This window comes from Engystomops pustulosus, chromosome 8 (genome assembly GCF_040894005.1).
Source record: "Engystomops pustulosus chromosome 8, aEngPut4.maternal, whole genome shotgun sequence".
Classification (NCBI taxonomy): domain Eukaryota; kingdom Metazoa; phylum Chordata; class Amphibia; order Anura; family Leptodactylidae; genus Engystomops; species Engystomops pustulosus.
The window spans coordinates 5,981,177-6,008,549 of record NC_092418.1 but is presented as its reverse complement, the minus strand read 5'-3'; the positions used below and the strand labels follow the sequence as shown (position 1 = coordinate 6,008,549).

The 27,373-nt window shown below is 43.9% G+C and overlaps 1 protein-coding gene across 7 annotated transcripts; it reads left to right on the top strand.

The window, feature by feature from the left end:
* Positions 1–21: 21 nt before the first annotated feature.
* LOC140076281 (prostasin-like) lies at positions 22–25,638 on the top strand. Of its 7 annotated transcripts, none has more exons than XM_072122840.1 (6): positions 22–123; positions 6,968–7,085; positions 9,950–9,979; positions 23,384–23,655; positions 24,121–24,290; positions 24,610–25,637. In XM_072122840.1, the coding sequence occupies exons 2-6, from the start codon at positions 7,009–7,011 to the stop codon at positions 24,904–24,906; spliced, it is 846 nt and encodes a 281-aa protein (XP_071978941.1). In that variant the 5' UTR covers positions 22–123; positions 6,968–7,008; the 3' UTR covers positions 24,907–25,637. The 7 variants fall into 7 exon arrangements, with proteins under 7 accessions (XP_071978941.1, XP_071978939.1, XP_071978936.1 ...); XM_072122835.1 differs by lacking the exon at positions 22–123 and adding an exon at positions 22,398–22,560 and having other exon boundaries at positions 6,742–7,085; positions 24,610–25,635; XM_072122839.1 differs by lacking the exon at positions 22–123 and adding an exon at positions 6,743–6,882.
* The last annotated feature ends 1,735 nt before the right edge of the window (positions 25,639–27,373 follow it).

Sequence of the window (27,373 nt, the reverse complement as noted above, 5' to 3'; positions counted from 1 at the left end):
CCTCTCACTGCTGGGGACAAATAATTGCTGATTCGTAGCCGATGGATAAAAACCCGGGATCTCTGCTCAGGATGGAAAAGACACCTGCAAGACTGAAGGCGGATAATTACCAGCACTAGCAGTGTAATAACTAATATAAAGAGTATAATAACCAGTATGATCCCCGGTATGAGCAGTATAATAACCAGTATGATCCCGGGTATGAGCGGTATAATAACCAGTATGATCCCCGGGTATGAGCGGTATAATAACCAGTATGATCCCGGGTATGTGCAGTATAATAACCAGTATGATCCCGGGTATGAGCAGTATAATAACCAGTATGATCCCCGGTATGAGCAGTATAATAACCAGTATGATCCCGGGTATGAGCAGTATAATAACCAGTATGATCCCGGGTATGAGCGGTATAATAACCAGTATGATCCCCGGGTATGAGCGGTATAATAACCAGTATGATCCCGGATATGAGCGGTATAATAACCAGTATGATCCCCGGGTATGAGCAGTATAATAACCAGTATGATCCCCGGGTATGAGCAGTATAATAACCAGTATGATCCCGGGTATGAGCAGTATAATAACCAGTATGATCCCGGGTATGAGCAGTATAATAACCAGTATGATCCCGGGTATGAGCAGTATAATAACCAGTATGATCCCGGGTATGAGCAGTATAATAACCAGTATGATCCCCGGTATGAGCGGTATAATAACCAGTATGATCCCCGGTATGAGCGGTATAATAACCAGTATGATCCCCGGGTATGAGCAGTATAATAACCAGTATGATCCCCGGTATGAGCGGTATAATAACCAGTATGATCCCCGGTATGAGCGGTATAATAACCAGTATGATCCCCGGGTATGAGCAGTATAATAACCAGTATGATCCCCGGGTATGAGCAGTATAATAACCAGTATGATCCCGGGTATGAGCAGTATAATAACCAGTATGATCCCGGGTATGAGCAGTATAATAACCAGTATGATCCCCGGGTATGAGCAGTATAATAACCAGTATGATCCCCGGTATGAGCAGTATAATAACCAGTATGATCCCGGGTATGAGCAGTATAATAACCAGTATGATCCCCGGTATGAGCGGTATAATAACCAGTATGATCCCGGGTATGAGCGGTATAATAACCAGTATGATCCCGGGTATGAGCAGTATAATAACCAGTATGATCCTGGGTATGAGCGGTATAATAACCAGTATGATCCCGGGTATGAGCGGTATAATAACCAGTATGATCCCGGGTATGAGCGGTATAATAACCAGTATGATCCCCGGGTATGAGCAGTATAATAACCAGTATGATCCCGGGTATGAGCAGTATAATAACCAGTATGATCCCCGGTATGAGCAGTATAATAACCAGTATGATCCCGGGTATGAGCAGTATAATAACCAGTATGATCCCCGGTATGAGCGGTATAATAACCAGTTTGATCCCGGGTATGAGCGGTATAATAACCAGTATGATCCCGGGTATGAGCGGTATAATAACCAGTATGATCCCGGGTATGAGCAGTATAATAACCAGTATGATCCAGGGTATGAGCAGTATAATAACCAGTATGATCCCGGGTATGAGCAGTATAATAACCAGTATGATCCCGGGTATGAGCAGTATAATAACCAGTATGATCCCGGGTATGAGCGGTATAATAACCAGTATGATCCCGGGTATGAGCAGTATAATAACCAGTATGATCCCGGGTATGAGCAGTATAATAACCAGTATGATCCAGGGTATGAGCAGTATAATAACCAGTATGATCCCGGGTATGAGCAGTATAATAACCAGTATGATCCCGGGTATGAGCAGTATAATAACCAGTATGATCCCGGGTATGAGCAGTATAATAACCAGTATGATCCCGGGTATGAGCAGTATAATAACCAGTATGATCCCGGGTATGAGCAGTATAATAACCAGTATGATCCCGGGTATGAGCAGTATAATAACCAGTATGATCCAGGGTATGAGCAGTATAATAACCAGTATGATCCCGGGTATGAGCAGTATAATAACCAGTATGATCCCGGGTATGAGCAGTATAATAACCAGTATGATCCCGGGTATGAGCAGTATAATAACCAGTATGATCCCGGGTATGAGCAGTATAATAACCAGTATGATCCCCGGTATGAGCAGTATAATAACCAGTATGATCCCGGGTATGAGCGGTATAATAACCAGTTTGATCCCGGGTATGAGCGGTATAATAACCAGTATGATCCCGGGTATGAGCGGTATAATAACCAGTATGATCCCGGGTATGAGCAGTATAATAACCAGTATGATCCAGGGTATGAGCAGTATAATAACCAGTATGATCCCGGGTATGAGCAGTATAATAACCAGTATGATCCCGGGTATGAGCAGTATAATAACCAGTATGATCCCGGGTATGAGCAGTATAATAACCAGTATGATCCCGGGTATGAGCAGTATAATAACCAGTATGATCCCGGGTATGAGCAGTATAATAACCAGTATGATCCCGGGTATGAGCGGTATAATAACCAGTATGATCCCGGGTATGAGCAGTATAATAACCAGTATGATCCCGGGTATGAGCAGTATAATAACCAGTATGATCCCGGGTATGAGCAGTATAATAACCAGTATGATCCCCGGTATGAGCGGTATAATAACCAGTATGATCCCCGGTATGAGCGGTATAATAACCAGTATGATCCCGGGTATGAGCGGTATAATAACCAGTATGATCCCCGGTATGAGCAGTATAATAACCAGTATGATCCCCGGTATGAGCAGTATTATAACCAGTATGATCCCCGGGTATGAGCAGTATAATAACCAGTATGATCCCGGGTATGAGCAGTATAATAACCAGTATGATCCCGGGTATGAGCAGTATAATAACCAGTATGATCCCGGTATGAGCGGTATAATAACCAGTATGATCCCCGGTATGAGCAGTATAATAACCAGTATGATCCCGGGTATGAGCAGTATAATAACCAGTATGATCCCGGGTATGAGCAGTATAATAACCAGTATGATCCCGGGTATGAGCAGTATAATAACCAGTATGATCCCGGGTATGAGCAGTATAATAACCAGTATGATCCCCGGTATGAGCGGTATAATAACCAGTATGATCCCGGGTATGAGCGGTATAATAACCAGTATGATCCCGGGTATGAGCAGTATAATAACCAGTATGATCCCCGGTATGAGCGGTATAATAACCAGTATGATCCCGGGTATGAGCGGTATAATAACCAGTATGATCCCGGGTATGAGCAGTATAATAACCAGTATGATCCCCGGTATGAGCGGTATAATAACCAGTATGATCCCCAGTCCTCCCAGTATTCCCAGTCCTCCCATTATTCCCAGTATATCTGGATACTCATCTGCCTGAAGAATCCTGGAAGTGGGAGCTGTGGGTTTCCTCCTTCTGGCGCCAGGTAGAATGTATGAGGAGCCTTCATCTCTCCGGGGGATCATTGCAGGTGGGATTAACCCGAGGCAGCAGTGTAGCATCCCAGGAGCCCTGAGGCAGCAGTATAGCATCCCAGGAGCCCCAAGGCAGCAGTATAGCATCCCAGGAGCCCCGAGGCAGCAGTATAATATCCCAGGAGCCCCGAGGCAGCAGTATAGCATCCCAGGAGCCCTGAGGCAGCAGTATAGTATCCCAGGAGCCCCGAGGCAGCAGTATAGCATCCCAGGAGCCCCGAGGCAGCAGTATAGCATCCCAGGAGCCCCGAGGCAGCAGTATAGCATCCCAGGAGCCCCGAGGCAGCTGTTTATCATCCCAGGAGCCCCGAGGCAGCAGTATAGCGTCCCATGAGTCCCGAGGCAGCAGTATAGCATCCCAGGAGCCCCGAGGCAGCAGTATAGCATCCCAGGAGCCCCGAGGCAGCAGTATAGCATCCCAGGAGCCCCGAGGCAGCAGTATAGCATCCCAGGAGCCCCGAGGCAGCAGTATAGTATCCCAGGAGCCCCGAGGCAGCAGTATAGCATCCCAGGAGCCCTGAGGCAGCAGTACAGCATCCCAGGAGTCCCGAGGCAGCAGTATAGCATCCCAGGAGCCCTGAGGCAGCAGTATAGCATCCCAGGAGCCCCGAGGCAGCAGTATAGCATCCCAGGAGCCCTGAGGCAGCAGTATAGTATCCCAGGATCCCCGAGGCAGCAGTATAGCATCCCAGGAGCCCCGAGGCAGAAGTATAGCATCCCAGGAGCCCCGAGGCAGCAGTATAGTATCCCAGGAGCCCCGAGGCAGCAGTATAGCATCCCAGGAGCCCCGAGGCAGCAGTATAGCATCCCAGGAGCCCCGAGGCAGCAGTATAGTATCCCAGGAGCCCCGAGGCAGCAGTATAGCATCCCAGGAGCCCCGAGGCAGCAGTATAGTATCCCAGGAGCCCCGAGGCAGCAGTATAGCATCCCAGGAGCCCCGAGGCAGCAGTATAGCATCCCAGGAGCCCCGAGGCAGCAGTATAGCATCCCAGGAGCCCCGAGGCAGCTTCCCTCCCACAGCATATGGAGGACTCCAGCTTCTTCTGGCACATACACAGCCCCTCTCACCTGAGCGGCCGCCGCTGCCTTTTGATAAGTGGCACCTGGGCTGGAGCATGGAGCGACCCCCCCCCCCGGACTCCATAAATCCCCCGGACCGGAGCTACAGCAGGAAAAACTTCTCAGTAACATAACATAAGTGGCAGCGGGTGACACCTACCTGGCGCCTGAGATGTTTTCCCCGCGTGTTCTTCTTCATTTCCTGGGAAATTCGGGCTAAAAAGTTTTGCGTTTATTTACAAAAAAAAAGAAAAAATGATGAATTTGGTGAAAAATGATGAAAAATTTGCCGTTTTTGAAATTCGAAATCATTGCGGTCTCTGGAAACACATATGCGATCAAGCCGAGCCCCGCCCCCTGTGCGCTAGCGTCGCGTTCCACAGAATGTGGGGTTAACCCTAAGGGGTTAAAATGGGTGTGTTTTGCATCCTCCTTTCTCTATGTTGCGCTGTTGCCTGCGCGTTGCGTTTTTTTTTTAAAGGGCACTAATTTGTGATGCGTTTTTACATTTGCGTTTTGCTGGGAATTTGTTTCCCTTAACTTTTTAATCAAAGTCCCAACTTTTTAGCATTTTGAAAGAGCGAGGAAGGGAATCGCTTCCGACTGATTCGGATTAGAAAACGCCTTTTGCAAACTGGTCTTTTGCCGCGTCAAAAACGAAACAAAAAACCTGACGCAATGCGTCACACGTACCGCTAGACGTCCGTTCATAACGTGAAGCTAGAGCACAGGGGGAGGTCCTCGGCCCGAACGCACATGCGTTTCCAGAGAAACGCATGCGATCGGCTTAACAATCGCATGCGTTTCCCTGGAAACGCATGTGGGTTCGCGCCGAGGACCTCCCCCTGTGCGCTAGCGTCGCGTTATGACCGCGGCCTCACAATGAAGAAGCCAAGGAACACGATGAACGCGACGCCGCGGTTTCTCATTTCATTTGTCCGTTTTTCTGGTCAAATTGAAGTAAAAATTTGCGCAGTTTCTCGAATCGCCTGCAGATGTTTGGTGAATCGCTGAAAAAAAAAACCAGAAAAAAAAGAAAATCAGAGGAAGAAATCGTCACCAAGGATAAGGGCGATGCCACACGTGGCGGTTTTGGTCCGTTTTTAAGCACGCGTTGTCAGTCCCAAAACGCATCCGTTTTTTACCGTTTTCCATGCTTTTGGCTGCTTTGAACCAGTTTTAGGGCGCGGTCCCACGTTGCGTTTGCAAACGCAGACGCAGACCAAACCGCGCCCACCGGGCGGTCCGCGGTCCAATCGCATCGGCGTTTCTCTATGCTTCTATTGAAAACGCCGATGCGATTGGACCGCGGACCGCCCGGTGGGCGCGGTTTGGTCTGCGTCTGCGTTTGCAAACGCAACGTGGGACCGCGCCCTTAAAAATGTTTTTAAACGGACTGAAATTGCACGCTTAAAAATGGACAAAAAACAACGTTTTGAAACCGTTTTTGGTCCGTTTTTAAGCAATCCGCTAAAAAACACATCCGTTTTTGACAGGTTTTCCGAATTTGCGCAATTAAAAACTGACAAAAACGCATCCGTTTTTTAATGGACTGCTTAAAAACGGACCAAAAACGGTTCCAGAATGCCATGTGTGGCCTCACCCTAATCTGCAGGAAAGAAAAGTATTAGGTCGCGATCACGCGGTGCGTTTTGGTTGCGTTTTGGAACGTATTACAACAGCTGAGATGAGATGATTTGCCTAATTACATTACTGTTTACAATGTGTTTACGTTTTGTTAACACTTTGTTAGCACATGCGTTAACATCGTGTTTACATTGCGTTTTGTAAACGCAAATGTTAACAGTCTTGTAACTAGGCAAATCACCTCTTTTAGATGTTGTAATGCGTTTCCAAAAGCAATGAAAATGCACCGTGTGACCGCGCCCTTAAGGAGGAATCCAAAAAATCTGCACCAAAGTGTCCTCTGTGTCTCGGGCCCGGTGTGTCCCCCCCCCCCCACCCAAAGGTAAAGGGCCCAAGTATTTTTGTTTTTCAATAAAAACCATGGATAATGGAAGATTTATTTTCTTCCCATTTTTTGTACAGAACATTGAAAATTGTAACACGTCCCACAAAAACCAAACCCCGACCAGGAAAAAAATAAAAAAGTTATTGTTTTGGGAGGCTGGAAGTTATAACTGATTCTGAAGATAAATGGAGGAAGGGGTTAACAGGGCGGGTCCTTTGGAATGTGGTCTCCCTGGAAGTCTGATAATCCGGAGCCGGTCTGCAGCAGGAGAGGCCATGGATCCCTGGGATCTCTAGGGACAAGGCTTCTCGTGGTGGATCTGATTGTCAGCTCTGTGAACCGGCTCTTCAGGTGCAATCACTGACCTGCGCAGCGCAGGATACAGACCTGAGGGCGGGGGCCGATCATCGCTGCTAAAAATGTTCATTCACATCAGGAACTGGTTACCCAGCATTCCCTGGGGCTCCACACACATAGATGACACCTGCAGTGGTCACCGAGAGAAGCTCAGCAGCAAAACATGTCCTCAACCGGGGGGATCCTCCTCCTGATAGGTAAGTGACCCCCAAAGAGTAGCAACTGTGTATCTCATGTTCATCTCAATGTATCTAATATCTATCTATCTCCTATCCATCTCCTATCTCCTATCTATCTATCTCCTATCTATCACATATCTATCTCCTATCTATCTATCTCCTATCTATCTATCTCCTATCTATCTCTCTCTCTATCTCCTATCTATCTCCTATCTATCTCCTATCTATCTCCTATCTATCTATCTCCTATCTATCTATCTCCTATCTATCTATCTCCTATCTATCTCCTATCTATCTCCTATCTATCTCCTATCTATCTCCTATCTATCTCCTATCTATCTCCTATCTATCTCCTATCTATCTCCTATCTATCTATCTCCTATCTATCTATCTCCTATCTATCTATCTCCTATCTATCTCCTATCTATCTCCTATCTATCTCCTATCTATCTATCTATCTCCTATCTATCTATCTCCTATCTATCTATCTCCTATCTATCTATCTCCTATCTATCTATCTCCTATCTATCTATCTCCTATCTATCTATCTCCTATCTATCTATCTCCTATCTATCTATCTCCTATCTATCTATCTATCTATCTATCTATCTATCTATCTATCTATCTCCTATCTATCTATCTCCTATCTATCTCCTATCTATCTCCTATCTATCTATCTATCTATCTATCTATCTCCTATCTATCTATCTATCTATCTCCTATCTATCTATCTCCTATCTATCTCCTATCTATCTCCTATCTATCTCCTATCTATCTCCTATCTATCTCCTATCTATCTCCTATCTATCTCCTATCTATCTATCTATCTCCTATCTATCTATCTCCTATCTATCTATCACATATCTATCTATCTATCACATATCTATCTCCTATCTATCTATCTATCTATCTATCTCCTATCTATCTATCTATCTATCTATCTATCTATCTATCTATCTCCTATCTATCTATCTCCTATCTATCTATCTCTCTCTCCTATCTATCTATCTCCTATCTATCTATCACATATCTATCTATCTATCACATATCTATCTCCTATCTATCTCCTATCTATCTATCTATCTATCTCCTATCTATCTATCTCCTATCTATCTATCACATATCTATCTATCTATCACATATCTATCTCCTATCTATCTATCTCCTATCTATCTATCTCCTATCTATCTCCTATCTATCTCCTATCTATCTCCTATCTATCTATCTATCTCCTATCTATCTCCTATCTATCTCCTATCTATCTATCTCCTATCTATCTATCTCCTATCTATCTATCTCCTATCTATCTATCTCCTATCTATCTATCTCCTATCTATCTATCTCCTATCTATCTATCTCCTATCTATCTATCTCCTATCTATCTCCTATCTATCTATCTATCTATCTATCTATCTATCTATCTATCTATCTCCTATCTATCTATCTCCTATCTATCTCCTATCTATCTATCTCCTATCTATCTATCTCCTATCTATCTATCTCCTATCTATCTCCTATCTATCTCCTATCTATCTATCTATCTCCTATCTATCTATCTATCTCCTATCTATCTCCTATCTATCTATCTATCTATCTATCTCCTATCTATCTATCTCCTATCTATCTATCTCCTATCTATCTATCTCCTATCTATCTCCTATCTATCTCCTATCTATCTCCTATCTATCTCCTATCTATCTCCTATCTATCTATCTCCTATCTATCTATCTATCTCCTATCTATCTATCTATCTCCTATCTATCTATCTCCTATCTATCTATCTCTCTCTCCTATCTATCTATCTATCTCCTATCTATCTATCTCCTATCTATCTCTCTCTCTCTCCTATCTATCTATCTCCTATCTATCTATCACATATCTATCTATCTATCACATATCTATCTCCTATCTATCTCCTATCTATCTATCTCTCTCTCTCTCTCCTATCTATCTATCTCCTATCTATCTATCTCCTATCTATCTCTCTCTCTCTCCTATCTATCTATCTCCTATCTATCTCTCTCTCTCTCCTATCACATATCTATCTCCTATCTATCTATCTATCTATCTCCTATCTATCTATCTATCTATCTCCTATCTATCTCTCTCTCTCTCCTATCTCTCTCTCTCTCCTATCTATCTATCTCTCTCTCTCTCCTATCTATCTCTCTCTCTCTCCTATCTATCTCTCTCCTATCTATCTATCTCCTATCTATCTCTCTCTCTCTCCTATCTATCTATCTCCTATCTATCTATCACATATCTATCTATCTATCACATATCTATCTCCTATCTATCTATCTCCTATCTATCTCTCTCTCTCTCCTATCTATCTCTCTCCTATCTATCTATCACATATCTATCTATCTATCACATATCTATCTCCTATCTATCTCCTATCTATCTATCTCTCTCTCTCTCCTATCTATCTATCTCCTATCTATCTATCTCCTATCTATCTCTCTCTCTCTCCTATCTATCTATCTCCTATCTATCTATCACATATCTATCTATCTATCACATATCTATCTCCTATCTATCTATCTATCTATCTCCTATCTATCTATCTCCTATCTCTCTCTCTCTCCTATCTATCTCTCTCTCTCTCCTATCTATCTCTCTCTCTCTCCTATCTATCTCTCTCTCTCTCCTATCTATCTCTCTCTCTCTCCTATCTATCTCTCTCTCTCTCCTATCTATCTCTCTCTCTCTCCTATCTATCTCTCTCTCTCTCCTATCTATCTCGCTCTCTCTCCTATCTATCTCGCTCTCTCTCCTATCTATCTCTCTCTCTCCTATCTATCTATATGTTCTGTTGTGTCACTGTCTCTTTCTAGTGATTATTTGCAGTTCTTGTACTTACACTTCATTTCCATCTGTAGGTATTATTGGGGTTCATCTGACTACACAAGGTAAGTACATACCATGAAAATGTATAGAGGAAACAGTGTGATACCTCCACACCCCCTCCCCCCCCCATAACAGTGTCACCTCCACGTCCCCCCCACCCCATAAGTGTCCTCTTTGTTGTGCTCCCAGTAATCTCATGTGGACTTGATTTATGGTTCTTGGGAGGGCAGCGGCTCATTTGCTCCTTATCATACAACGGGGCTGCAGGGCATTCTGGGAGTTGTGGTGTCACACCCATAGAGGCTACATGGGAACAATAGAGACTCCAGCAATACAGAAAGAAGAGATGACATCATCAAAGGAATCCTGCAGAGTCACTAGTGACATCACAGGGAAGGGGAGCGACCGCACACATATCCTATACAAAGGTCACAGGCGGCACCGACACAAGGAGAAGGGAAATACCAACACCTGCCGAAATAGAGAGTGAGATCAGCAAATGTCTGATTCTCTCTACAGCTGCATACAAGGAAATTATTATACTGCCCCCTATGTACAAGAATATAACTACTATAATACTGCCCCCTATGTACAGGAATATAACTACTATAATACTGCCCCCTATGTACAGGAATATAACTACTATAATACTGCCCCCTATGTACAGGAATATAACTACTATAATACTGCCCCCTATGTACAAGAACATAACTACTATAATACTGCCCCCTATGTACAGGAATATAACTACTATAATACTGCCCCCTATGTACAAGAACATAACTACTATAATACTGCCCCCTATGTACAGGAATATAACTACTATAATACTGCCCCCTATGTACAAGAATATAACTACTATGATACTGCCCCCTATGTACAGGAATATAACTACTATGATACTGCCCCCTATGTACAGGAATATAACTACTATAATACTGCCCCCTATGTACAGGAATATAACTACTATAATACTGCCCCCTATGTACAAGAATATAACTACTATAATACTGCCCTCTATGTACAGGAATATAACTACTATAATACTGCCCCCTATGTACAGGAATATAACTACTATAATACTGCCCCCTATGTACAAGAATATAACTACTATAATACTGCCCCCTATGTACAGGAATATAACTACTATAATACTGCCCCCTATGTACAGGAATATAACTACTATAATACTGCTCCCTATGTACAGGAATATAACTACTATAATACTGCCCCCTATGTACAGGAATATAACTACTATAATACTGCCCCCTATGTACAGGAATATAACTACTATAATACTGCCCCCTATGTACAGGAATATAACTACTATAATACTGCCCCCTATGTACAGGAATATAACTACTATAATACTGCCCCCTATGTACAGGAATATAACTACTATAATACTGACCCCTATGTACAGGAATATAACTACTATAATACTGACCCCTATGTACAGGAATATAACTACTATAATACTGACCCCTATGTACAGGAATATAACTACTATAATACTGACCCCTATGTACAGGAATATAACTACTATAATACTGACCCCTATGTACAGGAATATAACTACTATAATACTGACCCCTATGTACAGGAATATAACTACTATAATACTGACCCCTATGTACAGGAATATAACTACTATAATACTGACCCCTATGTACAGGAATATAACTACTATAATACTGACCCCTATGTACAGGAATATAACTACTATAATACTGACCCCTATGTACAGGAATATAACTACTATAATACTGACCCCTATGTACAGGAATATAACTACTATAATACTGACCCCTATGTACAGGAATATAACTACTATAATACTGACCCCTATGTACAGGAATATAACTACTATAATACTGACCCCTATGTACAGGAATATAACTACTATAATACTGACCCCTATGTACAGGAATATAACTACTATAATACTGACCCCTATGTACAGGAATATAACTACTATAATACTGACCCCTATGTACAGGAATATAACTACTATAATACTGCCCCCTATGTACAGGAATATAACTACTATAATACTGCCCCCTATGTACAGGAATATAACTACTATAATACTGCCCCCTATGTACAGGGATATAACTACTATAATACTGCCCCCTATGTACAGGAATATAACTACTATAATACTGCCCCCTATGTACAGGAATATAACTACTATAATACTGCCCCCTATGTACAAGAATATAACTACTATAATACTGCCCCCTATGTACAAGAATATAACTACTATAATACTGCCCCCTATGTACAAGAATATAACTACTATAATACTGCCCCCTATGTACAAGAATATAACTGCTATAATACTGCCCCCTATGTACAGGTACATAACTACTATAATACTGCCCCCTATGTACAAGAATATAACTACTATAATACTGCCCCCTATGTACAAGAATATAACTACTATAATACTGCCCCCTATGTACAAGAATATAACTACTATAATACTACCCCCTATGTACAGGAATATAACTACTATAATACTGCCCCCTATGTACAAGAATATAACTACTATAATACTGCCCCCTATGTACAGTTTCTCCTGATCACGTGTTTTACTAGGTCTTGATGTCCCGATGTTTCTGCTTTGTATCTGATGGACATTTGTTGAACAGTAAATGTAGAGCAGGACTGAGCATCGAAAGAAAACGGGTGCAAATCTTCAAGGAGGTTCGGTCAGGACCCACAATGTCGCGTAGTCAACGATTACGCTGCGCTCCGTATTGTGAAAAATAGTGACTTTATTCCACCATACAACTGCAATGTTTCACCTTCTTAATGAAGACATTTTGGAGCAGGGGTGCGGCTATCATCGTGGACTCCGCTGCATGATGGACATCTGTGATGTTGTGTAAATAAAGTCTGATACATTGTAGATTGTGGTGATTACATTGTCTCTTCTTTCTTTGCTCTTCCTCTGTTTTCCCCAGCACCACGACGGCACCAACCAGAGAGAGGGATCCACCCCCGGGGACAGGAAACCTGAGCATAAAAACACGCCCCTCCTATCCTACCTCAGTGGTTTCCTGTCCCTGGCGGGAACCTGAGTGTTAAGAGGATTACTACCTGGTGCCTGTCAGACGGCAGGTACTAGGTTTTGAACCCGGCCAGTGAGCTGGAGGTTATCCAGATCTGGAGCGTTCCAAAGCAGCACAGGCGAGGTGCTGCGGGTATAGGCAAAGTGTCAGCAATGATAGTTGCCATTATGTGTGTCCTAGCCCCAGAAACAGCATGATGTATAATGGGGACTAGAGTGTGCCTGTTCTGGTTTTCTGCTGCACGGTACCGACCCCAGAGTGGGAGCAGGTATGCAGGGAGACGTGTCCAGTATCCGACCTCTCCAGAAGGAGGATTCACAGTTGCATGGTGTGATTACTCCTCTCCAAACACACCTCACGTGGTGAATGGCGCTAACAGGATGGGACTTCGGGCATCCTGTACAGTACACACCTCCAGTGGAATGGGTTGTGTCTGTTGGATTATCTCTTATGAGGGGGCTCACGGAACCTGACAAAGAGGTCACCGTATCCCCACAGACCCGGAAAAACCATCGTAACCATAGGAGAGTTCCGGGTGGTAAGTCTACTTTTTTTATTACACTCATGATATGAAATGTGTAATATGGATTCTAGTTAACCCATGGATACATTGGAAAACTACCAGCCATTCTAAGCTGAACATACTTGCTCTGGTCAGGTCTAAAATCCTGTTCAGTAGCTTGGGTTACAGCTTGGATTAATTACCCTTGCAGCCAGCTTCAGTTAATTGGCTAACGGCTTGCAGGTTAACCTCTCCTCCCAGTGTGGAGAAGAGTTTAGTGTGGAGGTGCCTCAAGGAAACACATGGTTTCTGTTTATTATGGCGTCCTGCACAGAACTCGCTGATGGTCAGATTGTGGTGTATGTTTAACTGAGCAGATCAGGAGACAAAAAAGATGCTACATAAACTGTTTGCAAGCATGCTCTGAATTCTAGCCTATGAGCGTTTACTACAGCTAAGTGCAGCTAAAGGGAATTCTGCACTTGTATGAGAGTTTCAGGTAGTTCAGTTAATTATCTAACGACTTGCAGGTTAGCCTCCCCTCCAGGTATGGACAGAAGTTCAGGACTGAGACACTTCACAGAGCACATGGTTGTTCCTCAGTTATCTTGGGTCTGAACCACATGCCGCTTTCATAAAGCATTGCTTGGACACAGAAAGTGAGTTTCCATCAACATGGATCACCTGGCTCAAAATTACAAGAGGTAGAAAAACCCTCAGTATCGGGTGCTTCTATACCTGCAAACTTGTTAAGTTTGAAAGCTACTCTTATATGGCATATTGCAGTTTGGTAACTGTGGTGTGCAATTTCCTAACTTAATTCAGACTGCTCTCTCCAACCTTGTTCATCTGCATACAATAGGATATAAAAGGTTTGCTCATATAATACATTGTGGTTGTGGGGCCACTGGACACATTTGACTTTGTATTAGTTAGGAAGGGGCGCTGGTATTATCCACTGTTCCAGTAATTGTATTGGTGATTTTTGAGCGCCAGTGCATGGAAAGATGAGGATCCTCACTAAAGACAGAGCAGCTTTATAACCGGAGGTATAGAAGATATTGATAATTATGCCTGAATCCTTGTGGGGAGCAGTGTTCCAGAAACCAAGCAAGTTATGATAAATAATGCCAAAACCTTTACTGGGAATAGTTGTTCCTCAGATACATAAGATACGGTAGGAGATGTAAATGATGATATAACCCTGGCTGTGAATAGTTCCATAGACACAGAGTAATGTGAATGATGCTATACTCCTTGCTGTGAGCGGTGGTTCCACAAATACCCAATAATGGTTGCTGTGAATAGTTCCACAGGCACAGAGTAATGTGAATGATGCTATACTCCTTGCTGTGAGCGGTGGTTCCACAAATACACAATAATAGTTACTGTGAATAGTTCCATAGACACAGAGTAATGTGAATGATGCTATACTCCTTGCTGTGAGCGGTGGTTCCACAAATACACAATAATAGTTACTGTGAATAGTTCCATAGACAGAGTAATGTGAATGATGCTATACTCCTTGCTGTGAGCGGTCGTTCCACAAATACACAATAATAGTTACTGTGAATAGTTCCATAGACACAGAGTAATGTGAATGATGCTATACTCCTTGCTGTGAGCGGTGGTTCCACAAATACACAATAATAGTTACTGTGAATAGTTCCATAGACAGAGTAATGTGAATGATGCTATACTCCTTGCTGTGAGCGGTGGTTCCACAAATACACAATAATAGTTACTGTGAATAGTTCCATAGACAGAGTAATGTGAATGATGCTATACTCCTTGCTGTGAGCGGTGGTTCCACAAATACACAATAATAGTTGCTGTGAATAGTTCCATAGTCAGAGTAATGTGAATGATGCTATACTCCTTGCTGTGAGCGGTGGTTCCACAAATACACAATAATAGTTGCTGTGAATAGTTCCATAGTCAGAGTAATGTGAATGATGCTATACTCCTTGCTGAGACCGGTGGTTCCACAAATACACAATAATAGTTGCTGTGAATAGTTCCATAGACACAGAGTAATGTGAATGATGCTATACTCCTTGCTGTGAGCGGTGGTTCCACAAATACACAATAATAGTTACTGTGAATAGTTCCATAGACAGAGTAATGTGAATGATGCTATACTCCTTGCTGTGAGCGGTGGTTCCACAAATACACAATAATAGTTACTGTGAATAGTTCCATAGACACAGAGTAATGTGAATGATGCTATACTCCTTGCTGTGAGCGGTGGTTCCACAAATACACAATAATAGTTACTGTGAATAGTTCCATAGACAGAGTAATGTGAATGATGCTATACTCCTTGCTGTGAGCGGTGGTTCCACAAATACACAATAATAGTTACTGTGAATAGTTCCATAGACACAGAGTAATGTGAATGATGCTATACTCCTTGCTGTGAGCGGTGGTTCCACAAATACACAATAATAGTTACTGTGAATAGTTCCATAGACACAGAGTAATGTGAATGATGCTATACTCCTTGCTGTGAGCGGTGGTTCCACAAATACACAATAATAGTTACTGTGAATAGTTCCATAGACAGAGTAATGTGAATGATGCTATACTCCTTGCTGTGAGCGGTGGTTCCACAAATACACAATAATAGTTACTGTGAATAGTTCCATAGACACAGAGTAATGTGAATGATGCTATACTCCTTGCTGTGAGCGGTGGTTCCACAAATACACAATAATAGTTACTGTGAATAGTTCCATAGACAGAGTAATGTGAATGATGCTATACTCCTTGCTGTGAGCGGTGGTTCCACAAATACACAATAATAGTTGCTGTGAATAGTTCCATAGACAGAGTAATGTGAATGATGCTATACTCCTTGCTGTGAGCGGTGGTTCCACAAATACACAATAATAGTTACTGTGAATAGTTCCATAGACACAGAGTAATGTGAATGATGCTATACTCCTTGCTGTGAGCGGTGGTTCCACAAATACACAATAATAGTTACTGTGAATAGTTCCATAGACACAGAGTAATGTGAATGATGCTATACTCCTTGCTGTGAGCGGTGGTTCCACAAATACACAATAATAGTTACTGTGAATAGTTCCATAGACAGAGTAATGTGAATGATGCTATACTCCTTGCTGTGAGCGGTGGTTCCACAAATACACAATAATAGTTGCTGTGAATAGTTCCATAGACACAGAGTAATGTGAATGATGCTATACTCCTTGCTGTGAGCGGTGGTTCCACAAATACACAATAATAGTTACTGTGAATAGTTCCATAGACAGAGTAATGTGAATGATGCTATACTCCTTGCTGTGAGCGGTGGTTCCACAAATACACAATAATAGTTACTGTGAATAGTTCCATAGACACAGAGTAATGTGAATGATGCTATACTCCTTGCTGTGAGCGGTCGTTCCACAAATACACAATAATAGTTACTGTGAATAGTTCCATAGACACAGAGTAATGTGAATGATGCTATACTCCTTGCTGTGAGCGGTGGTTCCACAAATACACAATAATAGTTACTGTGAATAGTTCCATAGACACAGAGTAATGTGAATGATGCTATACTCCTTGCTGTGAGCGGTGGTTCCACAAATACACAATAATAGTTACTGTGAATAGTTCCATAGACAGAGTAATGTGAATGATGCTATACTCCTTGCTGTGAGCGGTCGTTCCACAAATACACAATAATAGTTACTGTGAATAGTTCCATAGACACAGAGTAATGTGAATGATGCTATACTCCTTGCTGTGAGCGGTGGTTCCACAAATACACAATAATAGTTGCTGTGAATAGTTCCATAGTCAGAGTAATGTGAATGATGCTATACTCCTTGCTGTGAGCGGTGGTTCCACAAATACACAATAATAGTTGCTGTGAATAGTTCCATAGTCAGAGTAATGTGAATGATGCTATACTCCTTGCTGTGAGCGGTGGTTCCACAAATACACAATAATAGTTGCTGTGAATAGTTCCATAGTCAGAGTAATGTGAATGATGCTATACTCCTTGCTGAGACCGGTGGTTCCACAAATACACAATAATAGTTACTGTGAATAGTTCCATAGACACAGAGTAATGTGAATGATGCTATACTCCTTGCTGTGAGCGGTGGTTCCACAAATACACAATAATAGTTACTGTGAATAGTTCCATAGACAGAGTAATGTGAATGATGCTATACTCCTTGCTGTGAGCGGTCGTTCCACAAATACACAATAATAGTTACTGTGAATAGTTCCATAGACACAGAGTAATGTGAATGATGCTATACTCCTTGCTGTGAGCGGTGGTTCCACAAATACACAATAATAGTTGCTGTGAATAGTTCCATAGTCAGAGTAATGTGAATGATGCTATACTCCTTGCTGTGAGCGGTGGTTCCACAAATACACAATAATAGTTGCTGTGAATAGTTCCATAGTCAGAGTAATGTGAATGATGCTATACTCCTTGCTGAGACCGGTGGTTCCACAAATACACAATAATAGTTGCTGTGAATAGTTCCATAGACACAGAGTAATGTGAATGATGCTATACTCCTTGCTGTGAGCGGTGGTTCCACAAATACACAATAATAGTTACTGTGAATAGTTCCATAGACAGAGTAATGTGAATGATGCTATACTCCTTGCTGTGAGCGGTGGTTCCACAAATACACAATAATAGTTGCTGTGAATAGTTCCATAGACACAGAGTAATGTGAATGATGCTATACTCCTTGCTGTGAGCGGTGGTTCCACAAATACACAATAATAGTTGCTGTGAATAGTTCCATAGACACAGAGTAATGTGAATGATGCTATACTCCTTGCTGTGAGCGGTGGTTCCACAAATACACAATAATAGTTGCTGTGAATAGTTCCATAGACACAGAGTAATGTGAATGATGCTATACTCCTTGTTGTGAGCGGTGGTTCCACAAATACACAATAATAGTCGCTGTGAATAGTCCCACAGGCACAGAGTAATTGGAATGATGCTATACTCCTTGCTGAGACCGGTGGTTCCAAAAATACCCAAGGTAATATGAATGATTACATAATCCTTGCTGTGAATAGTTTCCACAGGTGCACAAAGTAATGTGAATGATCCAGGCTGTGAGCAGTGGTTCCACAAGTACCCAAAATACACAAGATAATGGGGATTATGTCAAAGACCTTGATAGAAACAATAGTTTCACAGGTAAGTAAGTTAATGTGAATGATGCCAGAGTCTTTGCTGAGAGCAGCTGTTCCAAAGGTAAGCAAGTTAGGGTGAATGGTATCAGAATCTTTGCTCCAAGCAATTTCTCTATAAGGGAGCAAGATGTGGTGAATAAGGGCAAAATCCTTACTGATAAGATATGCTCCTGGCGTTGTGTGCTTTGCGGGTACAGCGAACTCCAAATAACAATGTGTACCCAGACTTAGAGATTCCCAATGGGATATGATTCCCTGATGGTGGTCTGCTTATTTGTATAAGCCCGACAGTCTGCCTCTCTTCAAGGTCACAAAGGTAGAGCAAGTCAGAATAATAATGGTGATGGTCTTTGGTGTAGCGCCCTCATATTCAGTGTCTCTTTTCAGATCCTGCAGATTTAAATAATATATTGCAGTTTAAAAAAAAAAAAAAAAGAGAGATTTTTTTTTTTTTTGATCTGGGACTGCGGTTGTGGAACGTATAGTTCCGATTTCCATGCGGGTTCTGCCTGGGAGCGAACCTGGGGGCCTGTCTTGTTCGTGACCTAGGGACTACCTGTATATGGACATCGTTAAATCATGTGATCATATAAGGTACATTCTACAACCATATTACACTTCAAATTAGCCATTAATAGCTTGTAGTGACCAACATCCATCTGGGTATCAAATATATTCATGTGTAATAACCCCATTATTTACCCATGTCCCTCCACATTCTATGATACAATGTGTACAGGTGCACAAGTCCCTATGACGTCAGGGAGTCATCCACCTATCATATACCTCACATAATACTAAAATAGGGGAGAGGACCCTGATATTTCCATTCATATCCAGTCATTCCTCTATGCTGCATTTGTATATAGAGAAAGCTATCTGCCATTAGGGGCAAAGCTGTACCTTCTTATAGGAAGTTTTAAAATGGATAAACCAGTTAATCTGAGTCGGCAGGCCACCCATGTCCCTCCTAGTTCTAACGATGGCCTTTATACCAGCCTTACCCGGTCTTAGTTTATTTGAGATCACTACAACTTGTGTTCTGCATGAAGGGTAGAGGCTGTAATCCTCACTAAGAGAGTCTAGTGGTCAGACCTTTGGAATCTAAGCAACGTGCTGTCAGGATTCCAAAAGAGGTTCTAATAAATTATTATATATACTGTCAAAAAAAAAAAAAAAAAAAGTACAGTTTTTCAGAGAATCTGGAGTCAGTCAAAAGCAGTAAGTCCCAAACTACTGAAAAATATAACAATAGTGAAACAGGGTGTAAGTTGTCAGAGGATCATACAATGAAAACAAAGTTGCTCTTTAACGTGTTCCTTAGGAACACCTAAAATAAATGGAAGATCAATCCGTTGTCCGTCATATGTGAATCTCAAGTTATTTTGGAACATTTTAATTTCTAGTATCAGGTTTTCTCTGGGGGGAAAAACCTTATGCTTTCTGGTTAGTATAGTTGACATCTAATCCATGGATGATTAGGTTAAAAAGACAGTTTCACTTTTGATCGGTTATAATATATCTTAAGATCATGTATATGGTGCAAAAGAAAATAATCTTTTTACTTGGTGGTCTAGACCTTTATAAAAAATAGAATCTGACCTAGGAAGTAAATGAAGAATCTGCCCCAGAAACTATCCGTGCCTTTTCTACCCGAGCACTAGCCACATCTTGGGCATAATTGAGATGGATTGTCAGGGAGCATGCGGGTTTACTCCCCCACACTTTCTTAAAACACTATCGGTTAAATGTGGTGGGTACTCTTGAACTCTTTGGAGAGAAAAGCGCTCTCCTCTGGGGGCGTGTTTCTTATGATTTTTCCCTCCCTAAATATTTCTCTCTGAAAATCTCTCTGGTTGGTGCCGTCGTGGTGCTGGGGAAAACAGAAGTTACTCACCGGTAATGATGTTTCCTCGTACCACGACGGCACCTGGTATATTCCCACCCTGGTGATTTTTTCCTACCTTTTTATTGGTGGTATTTCAGGGGTGTCAAAAAATAAATAAATATTAATATTGATATTTAAATAAATTTTTAAAAATAAATAAAAAAGGTAATAAAATAATTTTGTCAAAATTATGGTTACATGGAAAATGTTTTTTCTGATATACTAATAATAAGGTTCTTCCAAGTCTCTGTAACCCACTGAGGTAGGATAGGAGGGGCGTGTTTTTATGCTCAGGTTTCCTGTCCCCGGGGGTGGATCCCTCTCTCTGGTTGGTGCCGTCGTGGTTCGAGGAAACATCATTACCGGTGAGTAACTTCTGTTTTCCCTTCCTCGCTTTCTTCTTTGTGCAGGTCGTATTCTTCACAATATCATATTTCTAGGGATCCACAACTGTTTGGACCTACAGAGAATTAAGGGGATCCTTGCATCGGTCACTAAGGGTTGTGGTGTATTGAGTGTATTACAGCATATATAAAAAAAATGGCGTCTAACGTTCACGCGTTTTTACATTTTCATTTTCTTTTAAACTTTTTACTACTTCTTCATCTCTCAGTTCCAGTATTAAGGTCGGAGATAATTGTGTCAAATGGTTTATTCCCTGGCACCCACCATCCACGAGGAGTATCGGGAAGAGCAGAATACGATCTAGCACTGTACCATCTGTAATGGGTGACTTCTGGGGCGGCAGCTGGAGGACTTACTGTATTTTAACACCTTAAGGCTGCATTCACTTGAACAGGTGTGCTCCCTCCCCCCCCCCCCGGCTACACATAGGGCGCTGGAGGGTGGGGGGTGTGATTGCGGCTCGCCCCTCCCCTCTCCATAGATAGAGCAGGCTGTAGCTCAAAACGGAGAGCACTTATTGTACTTACTTCACCGAGCCCGGACGCCATAGACGCCTATGGGGGATGCATATACGGCCGCAAATTTAAACCCATATATACGCCCCCCATATGCTTGTGTGAATGAGCCTTAGCCTGAGAGAGCAAAAAACATGGACTTTCCCAACCTGGGAACTGCTGCGTCTGGTTATTAAAATTGGAGAGGTCCATTCCCTTTTTATTAATTTCATTGGTTCCTTCCAGAACCAATGAAGCCGCGTCTCTGCGCATGCGGGTGGCCGTGTCTCTGCGCATGCGGGTGGCCGTGTCTCTGCGCATGCGGGTGGCCGTGTCTCTGCGCATGCGGGTGGCCGTGTCTTTGCCTCCTTCGAAAGCTGCAGCCTTTCCCTGTTTTTCCCTTCCGCCCTCTGTACACACAGCTGCCGTCTCGGTCTCTGCTCCAGGTCATCCTTACTGCGTCTCCCGCGGTGTCTCTTCTCACAGTCCATCCCTACTGTGAAGACCTGGAGAGGGGAGGAGGATGGGTCTGCTGCTGCAGGTCCTCCTATTCAGAGATTTGAAGAAACAATCATGTAGGTAAGAGTAAGTAGCAGGGCTGGATGATCACTTGATGAACATTTCGGGGGATTATGCACAAGGTGGTAAAGATGCACAAACCTCAATTTATGGACAGGAGTGGCCAATCCCTTTAACATCATTCCAATGAATCGGATGTGAAATGTAGGGAACAGACTCGTGTCATTGTGCATCACCGACCCCAGGGTTCAGGGTCCTGTTAAATCTTTCGCATTTTGGAGGAATGACCCCCGGATATGTGCCACAATGCTGAGGTTCTAGTTCCTCTCACTTGGAACTGACCTTTTGGAGTTTGGCTCCTCGGTAGTCAGATCTATTCCTTTAAGGGATTTTTTAATTATTTTGTAGAATGTGGAAAACCTCAGCTATCTAGCCGTATAATGGGAGGGGAGAATGCGCAGGCCGGTCAGTGGCCATGGCAAGCGAGCTTACGGATAAATGGCCGTCACTTCTGTGGAGGATCCCTAATAAGTGCCAAGTGGGTGGTGTCTGCGGCTCATTGTATAACATGGTAAGAGACTCTTCTGTGATTCCTGGTTCCATAATGCCTCCACTTCCACTATCGCTGATTTGCTACGGGGCTCTGGTGGTTAAAGGGAACCCACTGCCAAGAATCTACCTATAAAGCTAGATCGTGTGGTAGGTGGATCTGTAGGACGGTAGATTGGGTGGTAGGTGGATCTGTAGGACGGTAGATCGTGTGGTAGGTGGATCTGTAGGACGGTAGATTGGGTGGTAGGTGGATCTATAGGACGTGAGGATAGCCCTTTTAAGCACTTTTTTGATAACTTTTATTATCAGAACATGTACATTTTCTAAAGCAGCTACTGGGGCGTGGAGTAGCCGGAGTTGAGGCTACACGGTGCGGCTACTCTACGCCCCAGTAGCCTCTGTTCCTCCTACCCAAAATCTTCGGGGCGCAGCTAAAAGGAGCTGAACGCCCTCGTCTGACAAACCTGCTGTTTGCGCATGCGCAGAACACCAGGCCCCCTCTGTGTGGTCACTGCTCCGAAGCTGGAGCTGTGCAGGTATGTTAGACGAGGGCATGCAGCTACGAGGGCACGCTTCGTGCCGAATATTTCGGGTAGGAGGAACAAAGAGGCTACTGGGGCGTGGAGTAGCCCCTCCCTGTAGCCTCTGCTCCGGCTACTCCACACCCCAGTAGCTGCTTTAGAAAAATTTACTTTTATTATCAGAATATGTATCAAATAAGTGCGGGACATGAGGATTGGCCCTTAAAAGGGTTATCCTCACATCCTATAGATCCACCTACCACACGATCCCTTTAAGTCTACGCTGTTCTTCTGATGTTTCTGTTCTCTGTCCTGTTGTAGGGAAGTGACGACCTCCACACTCACCGTCCATCTTGGTTGCTATAAAATCTCGGTGCCAAATTCTCAAGAAATCTCTGTCACTGTGAAGCAGATCATCAAGAATCCGAGCTACACGGCTATAGGATCGGTGGGTGACATCAGTCTCATCGAGCTGGCTGATAATGTCACCTTCACTCCTTACATCCTGCCCGTCTGCCTCCCTACAGCCAACGTGGTCTTCCCCATGGGCCTCATGTGCTGGGTCACTGGATGGGGAAACACTAAGTATGGTGGTAGGTATCAGTGCATCACAGGTGGTTGTCCACTATCAAGGTCAACCTCTCCACCAGCCGCTGGACTCGCTGGAGATGCTTAGATCCTAGAATCCCATACATGTAATTCTGAATGAGAGTCCTCCCACCCCAGTCTATTGTCCTGTTATTGTGCCTTCTAAGGTCGCCCAAAACTATGTACAATGAATGACGTCAGAGACATCAGGTATGTCCATCTAATAAAGTAGTGCCACAGAGATCTCGGGACACGAGCTTCAGCCTCTACCAGTAGTAGGTGCATGTCGCCATCTTGTCTTTGAGAGAACCATCACCAAGCTAAGTCTAACCATCACCTTAACACTAATGACTCTCCTGATGGGTCATTGTACCTTCTGATCATCTCGTTATGTACCAGGGTCCTACAGTATCAGAGGAGGTTCTCCGATGATGATGGTATGAAACTTTGTAAAAATTCTTCTCTTTCAGTGAGTCTTACAAGCCCCCAGACTCTGCAGGAAGCACAGGTCCCGCTGATCAGTCGTGAGACCTGCGATGGACTTTATCACCTCCAGTCTGACATCGTTAACACCACTGCGATTATCCTGAGGGACATGATATGCGCCGGCTATAAGGCAGGAGGGACGGACTCTTGTCAGGTACGTGTAATGACACCACTCGCCATACATGGTGGTTAAAGGTCTGGCTCTTTAGAGGGTCATGGCCGAGAGCAGTCCCATATTTACAGTCCACATCAAAATAAGGTGGACCCTTCCGAGGGGATTGTGTTGGGTCAAGGCACTGTTATTTGAAAGACAAAGTAGCAATGTTGAGGCTACAAGGCACAGACTAAAGAGGTGGACCCAGTCACACCCTGGGGGTCTTGGACTTCAGTTCTGATCTTTCATAAGGCGACATTGACGGAATAAATATTAGTGTTCATGTTATAATGTGGTGGTCTTGTGATTCCCTCCCCAGGGTGACTCCGGCGGCCCCTTGGTGTGCTCTGAGAAAGGACAATGGTTCGTGGCTGGTTTGGTGAGTTGGGGCGATGGATGTGGCAAAGTGAACCGTCCAGGAATCTACACACAAGTCATTTCCTACACAGACTGGATTAGGGCAAACGCTCAAGACTCGGAAGAGAATATTCTGAATGTCACGTTCACCGGTGCGGTCAATAGACTGGCCTACCTCTCCCGCGGAGCCACCAGCAGAGCCGTGAGCTTCCCCTACGTGATGATAGGCTTGTCTATCGTAGCGCTACTTATCACCTAGGGAAGGTGCTACACGCGTATCTACTGGTATGTCGGATACATGGACACTGGTGGCAGCAGACGCTGCGATGTTTACATGAGGACGATCAATGTGAAAACCGTGATAAGAGAACCAGCAGGGAAGTGAAGACCCCTCCACCATAACTCATCTCAGGACTTCATGTACCATTCCCACCGCGCTTCTCCTTCAGCATGTACTGGATCTACTGTCATAAAGGGAACCTACTGTGTCATTTCTAATGTGCTATAATAAATGGGCATTTGTTGCGGTCATAAGTTACGAGTGAGAGGCCTTAAAGGGGTTGTCAGAAAACCCCTTTAATGCTTTGGCTACAAATGTTGAAACCTTGAAACCTGGAGGCCTCTATGGTGCGTCCTCTTTTCTTCTCTTTATATAATTTCCCCAATTGTTTGGATTGATCTCATCACTTCTACCTCTGTAGTATTTGGTGTTATGTTGTGTGGTTTATGTATACAGCTCTTCTGCAGACGCCTGACCCTGCTCTGAGACGTTACTTTCCTACTTTGGTCCATTATTTTTGGTAACACACAATGGGTACTGTTTTTAACTAATTGGTAAGATCCAAAAACTCTACACCCTTCCCCCCAGTCATGTCGGCTCTACACCCTCCCACCCCCACCCCACCAGTCATGTCGGCTCTACACCCTCCCCCCTCCAGTAATGTGCACTCTGCCGCCCCCCCCCCCCCCCCCTCAGGTATTTGTGCTCTCTGCCTCCATCTTGCTGAAAAAAACAGAAATGTAAATATTTTTGCTTATTTATTAAACAAGAAAAACTGAACTATCACATGGTGATAAGTATTTGGCCCCTTTGCTGTGACTCTCATATGTTACTCACTTCCTGTCCTTTTCCTCCTGATCCTTGTTGAGATGGTTCTACTCCATCGGAGTACATATGTGTGTAATTAAACTGATTAGACTTGATTAGGAAAGGCCACACCTGTCTATATAAGACCTCACAGCTTACCGTGCAGGTCACAGCACATGAGAATTATGAGGTCTAAGGAACTGCCCAAGGAGCTCAGAGACGTTACAAAACAATTTCTGCAACACTCAAGGTTCCTAAGATGGGGAGAAGTTGAAAGTATCGGATGTTTATTCCTGGGGCAACCCCAGTGTAAGTGTAGGGATCCCTGGTGGTGGTGAATAGGGCACCGTTGGTGGTAACAGCCTTACACAGGGATGACTTGGAAGCAGAGTTTGTAAGACGTTCAATGCTACAGCAGCAGGATGATGCAGAATCCTACAGTTGGATGTGTAACCCTAAACCTAGTGTTGCAAAATCAACATCTTCTCTCCATGCAATAGGATTTTCTCTGAACCGGATCAATTCAGGGGAACCTCCGGTGTCTGGAAAGGCTAATGCAGCTGATAAGTGTCTGCCTGGGAAGGAAGCCGTAATTGTGTGACCTCCCTACAAGGAGAAAGGAGAAGACTTCTAGCTAGAGCTACATGGAAGCACAAGTGTCTGTGGCACGATGTCCTGACACCTGACCTGGAGCCCAAGCCGACATCCACCTTAAGGAGTCTGCATCATCCTGCTGCTGCTGAAGCAGCCACCAATCCTCTCCAGCCTGAAGATACCTCTACCGGGCTGTGGGCACCTCCTGTGGAACCATATCCAACCAGCCATCTCCAGCCCTCCAATTTCTTGCACTTTGACCTGCCGGGCTGTTGACGGGACCTCTGTTCCCTGGTACCCAGCACCGTGACCACAGACGAGCTCTAGGCTCTAGGACTCCAGCTATCCCCAAGCCACGGAAAAAGGCTAGGCCCCGGTGGGGAATGTTGCAGGGGGAGGGGAGGGGGATGTTTGCACTGCATTGGCAGGGGTGTTACAGAAGCTTCAGAACATCTCTGCGACCGTTCCTGACCGGACCAGCCAGAGCCCAGACCTAAACCCAATGGAGCATCTGTCGAGACACTGGAAAATGTCTCCACCAACGTTCACCATCCAACCTGATGGAACTGGAGACAATCTCAAAGGAAGAGGCCGAAGATCCACAAATCCAGGGGCCGAAGACTCATCACCGGCGGCCCAATACTTAGAGTACAAATTACTGGGGGGCAGAGGGCACATTAATGAGCAAAGAATTAACTAGGGTCTACCAGAGCCCCTGCATGCAGGTAGCACTTCTGGGGTCTGGCAGAGCCCCCGCATGCAGGTAGCACTTCTGGGGTCTGGCAGAGCCCCTGCATGCAGGTAGCACTTCTGGGGTCTGGCAGAGCCCCTGCATGCAGGTAGCACTTCTGGGGTCTGGCAGAGCCCCCGCATGCAGGTAGCACTTCTGGGGTCTGGCAGAGCCCCGCATGCAGGTAGCACTTCTGGGGTCTGGCAGAGCCCCCGCATGCAGGTAGCACTTCTGGGGTCCGGCAGAGCCCCCGCATGCAGGGTACACTTCTGGGGTCTGGCAGAGCCCCCGCATGCAGGTAGCACTTCTGGGGTC

What these genes read in the sequence shown, in the direction of transcription:
- LOC140076281 (XM_072122834.1), top strand. Translation starts at nt 13,361, where the DNA reads ATGGCGCTAACAGGATGGGACTTCGGGCATCCTGTACAGTACACACCT. An exon ending in GCGGCTCATTGTATAACATG is followed by an intron (nt 22,561 to 23,383) that starts GTAAGAGACTCT and finishes GTCCTGTTGTAG; the next exon opens with GGAAGTGACGACCTCCACAC. An exon ending in GAGGGACGGACTCTTGTCAG is followed by an intron (nt 24,291 to 24,609) that starts GTACGTGTAATG and finishes TTCCCTCCCCAG; the next exon opens with GGTGACTCCGGCGGCCCCTT.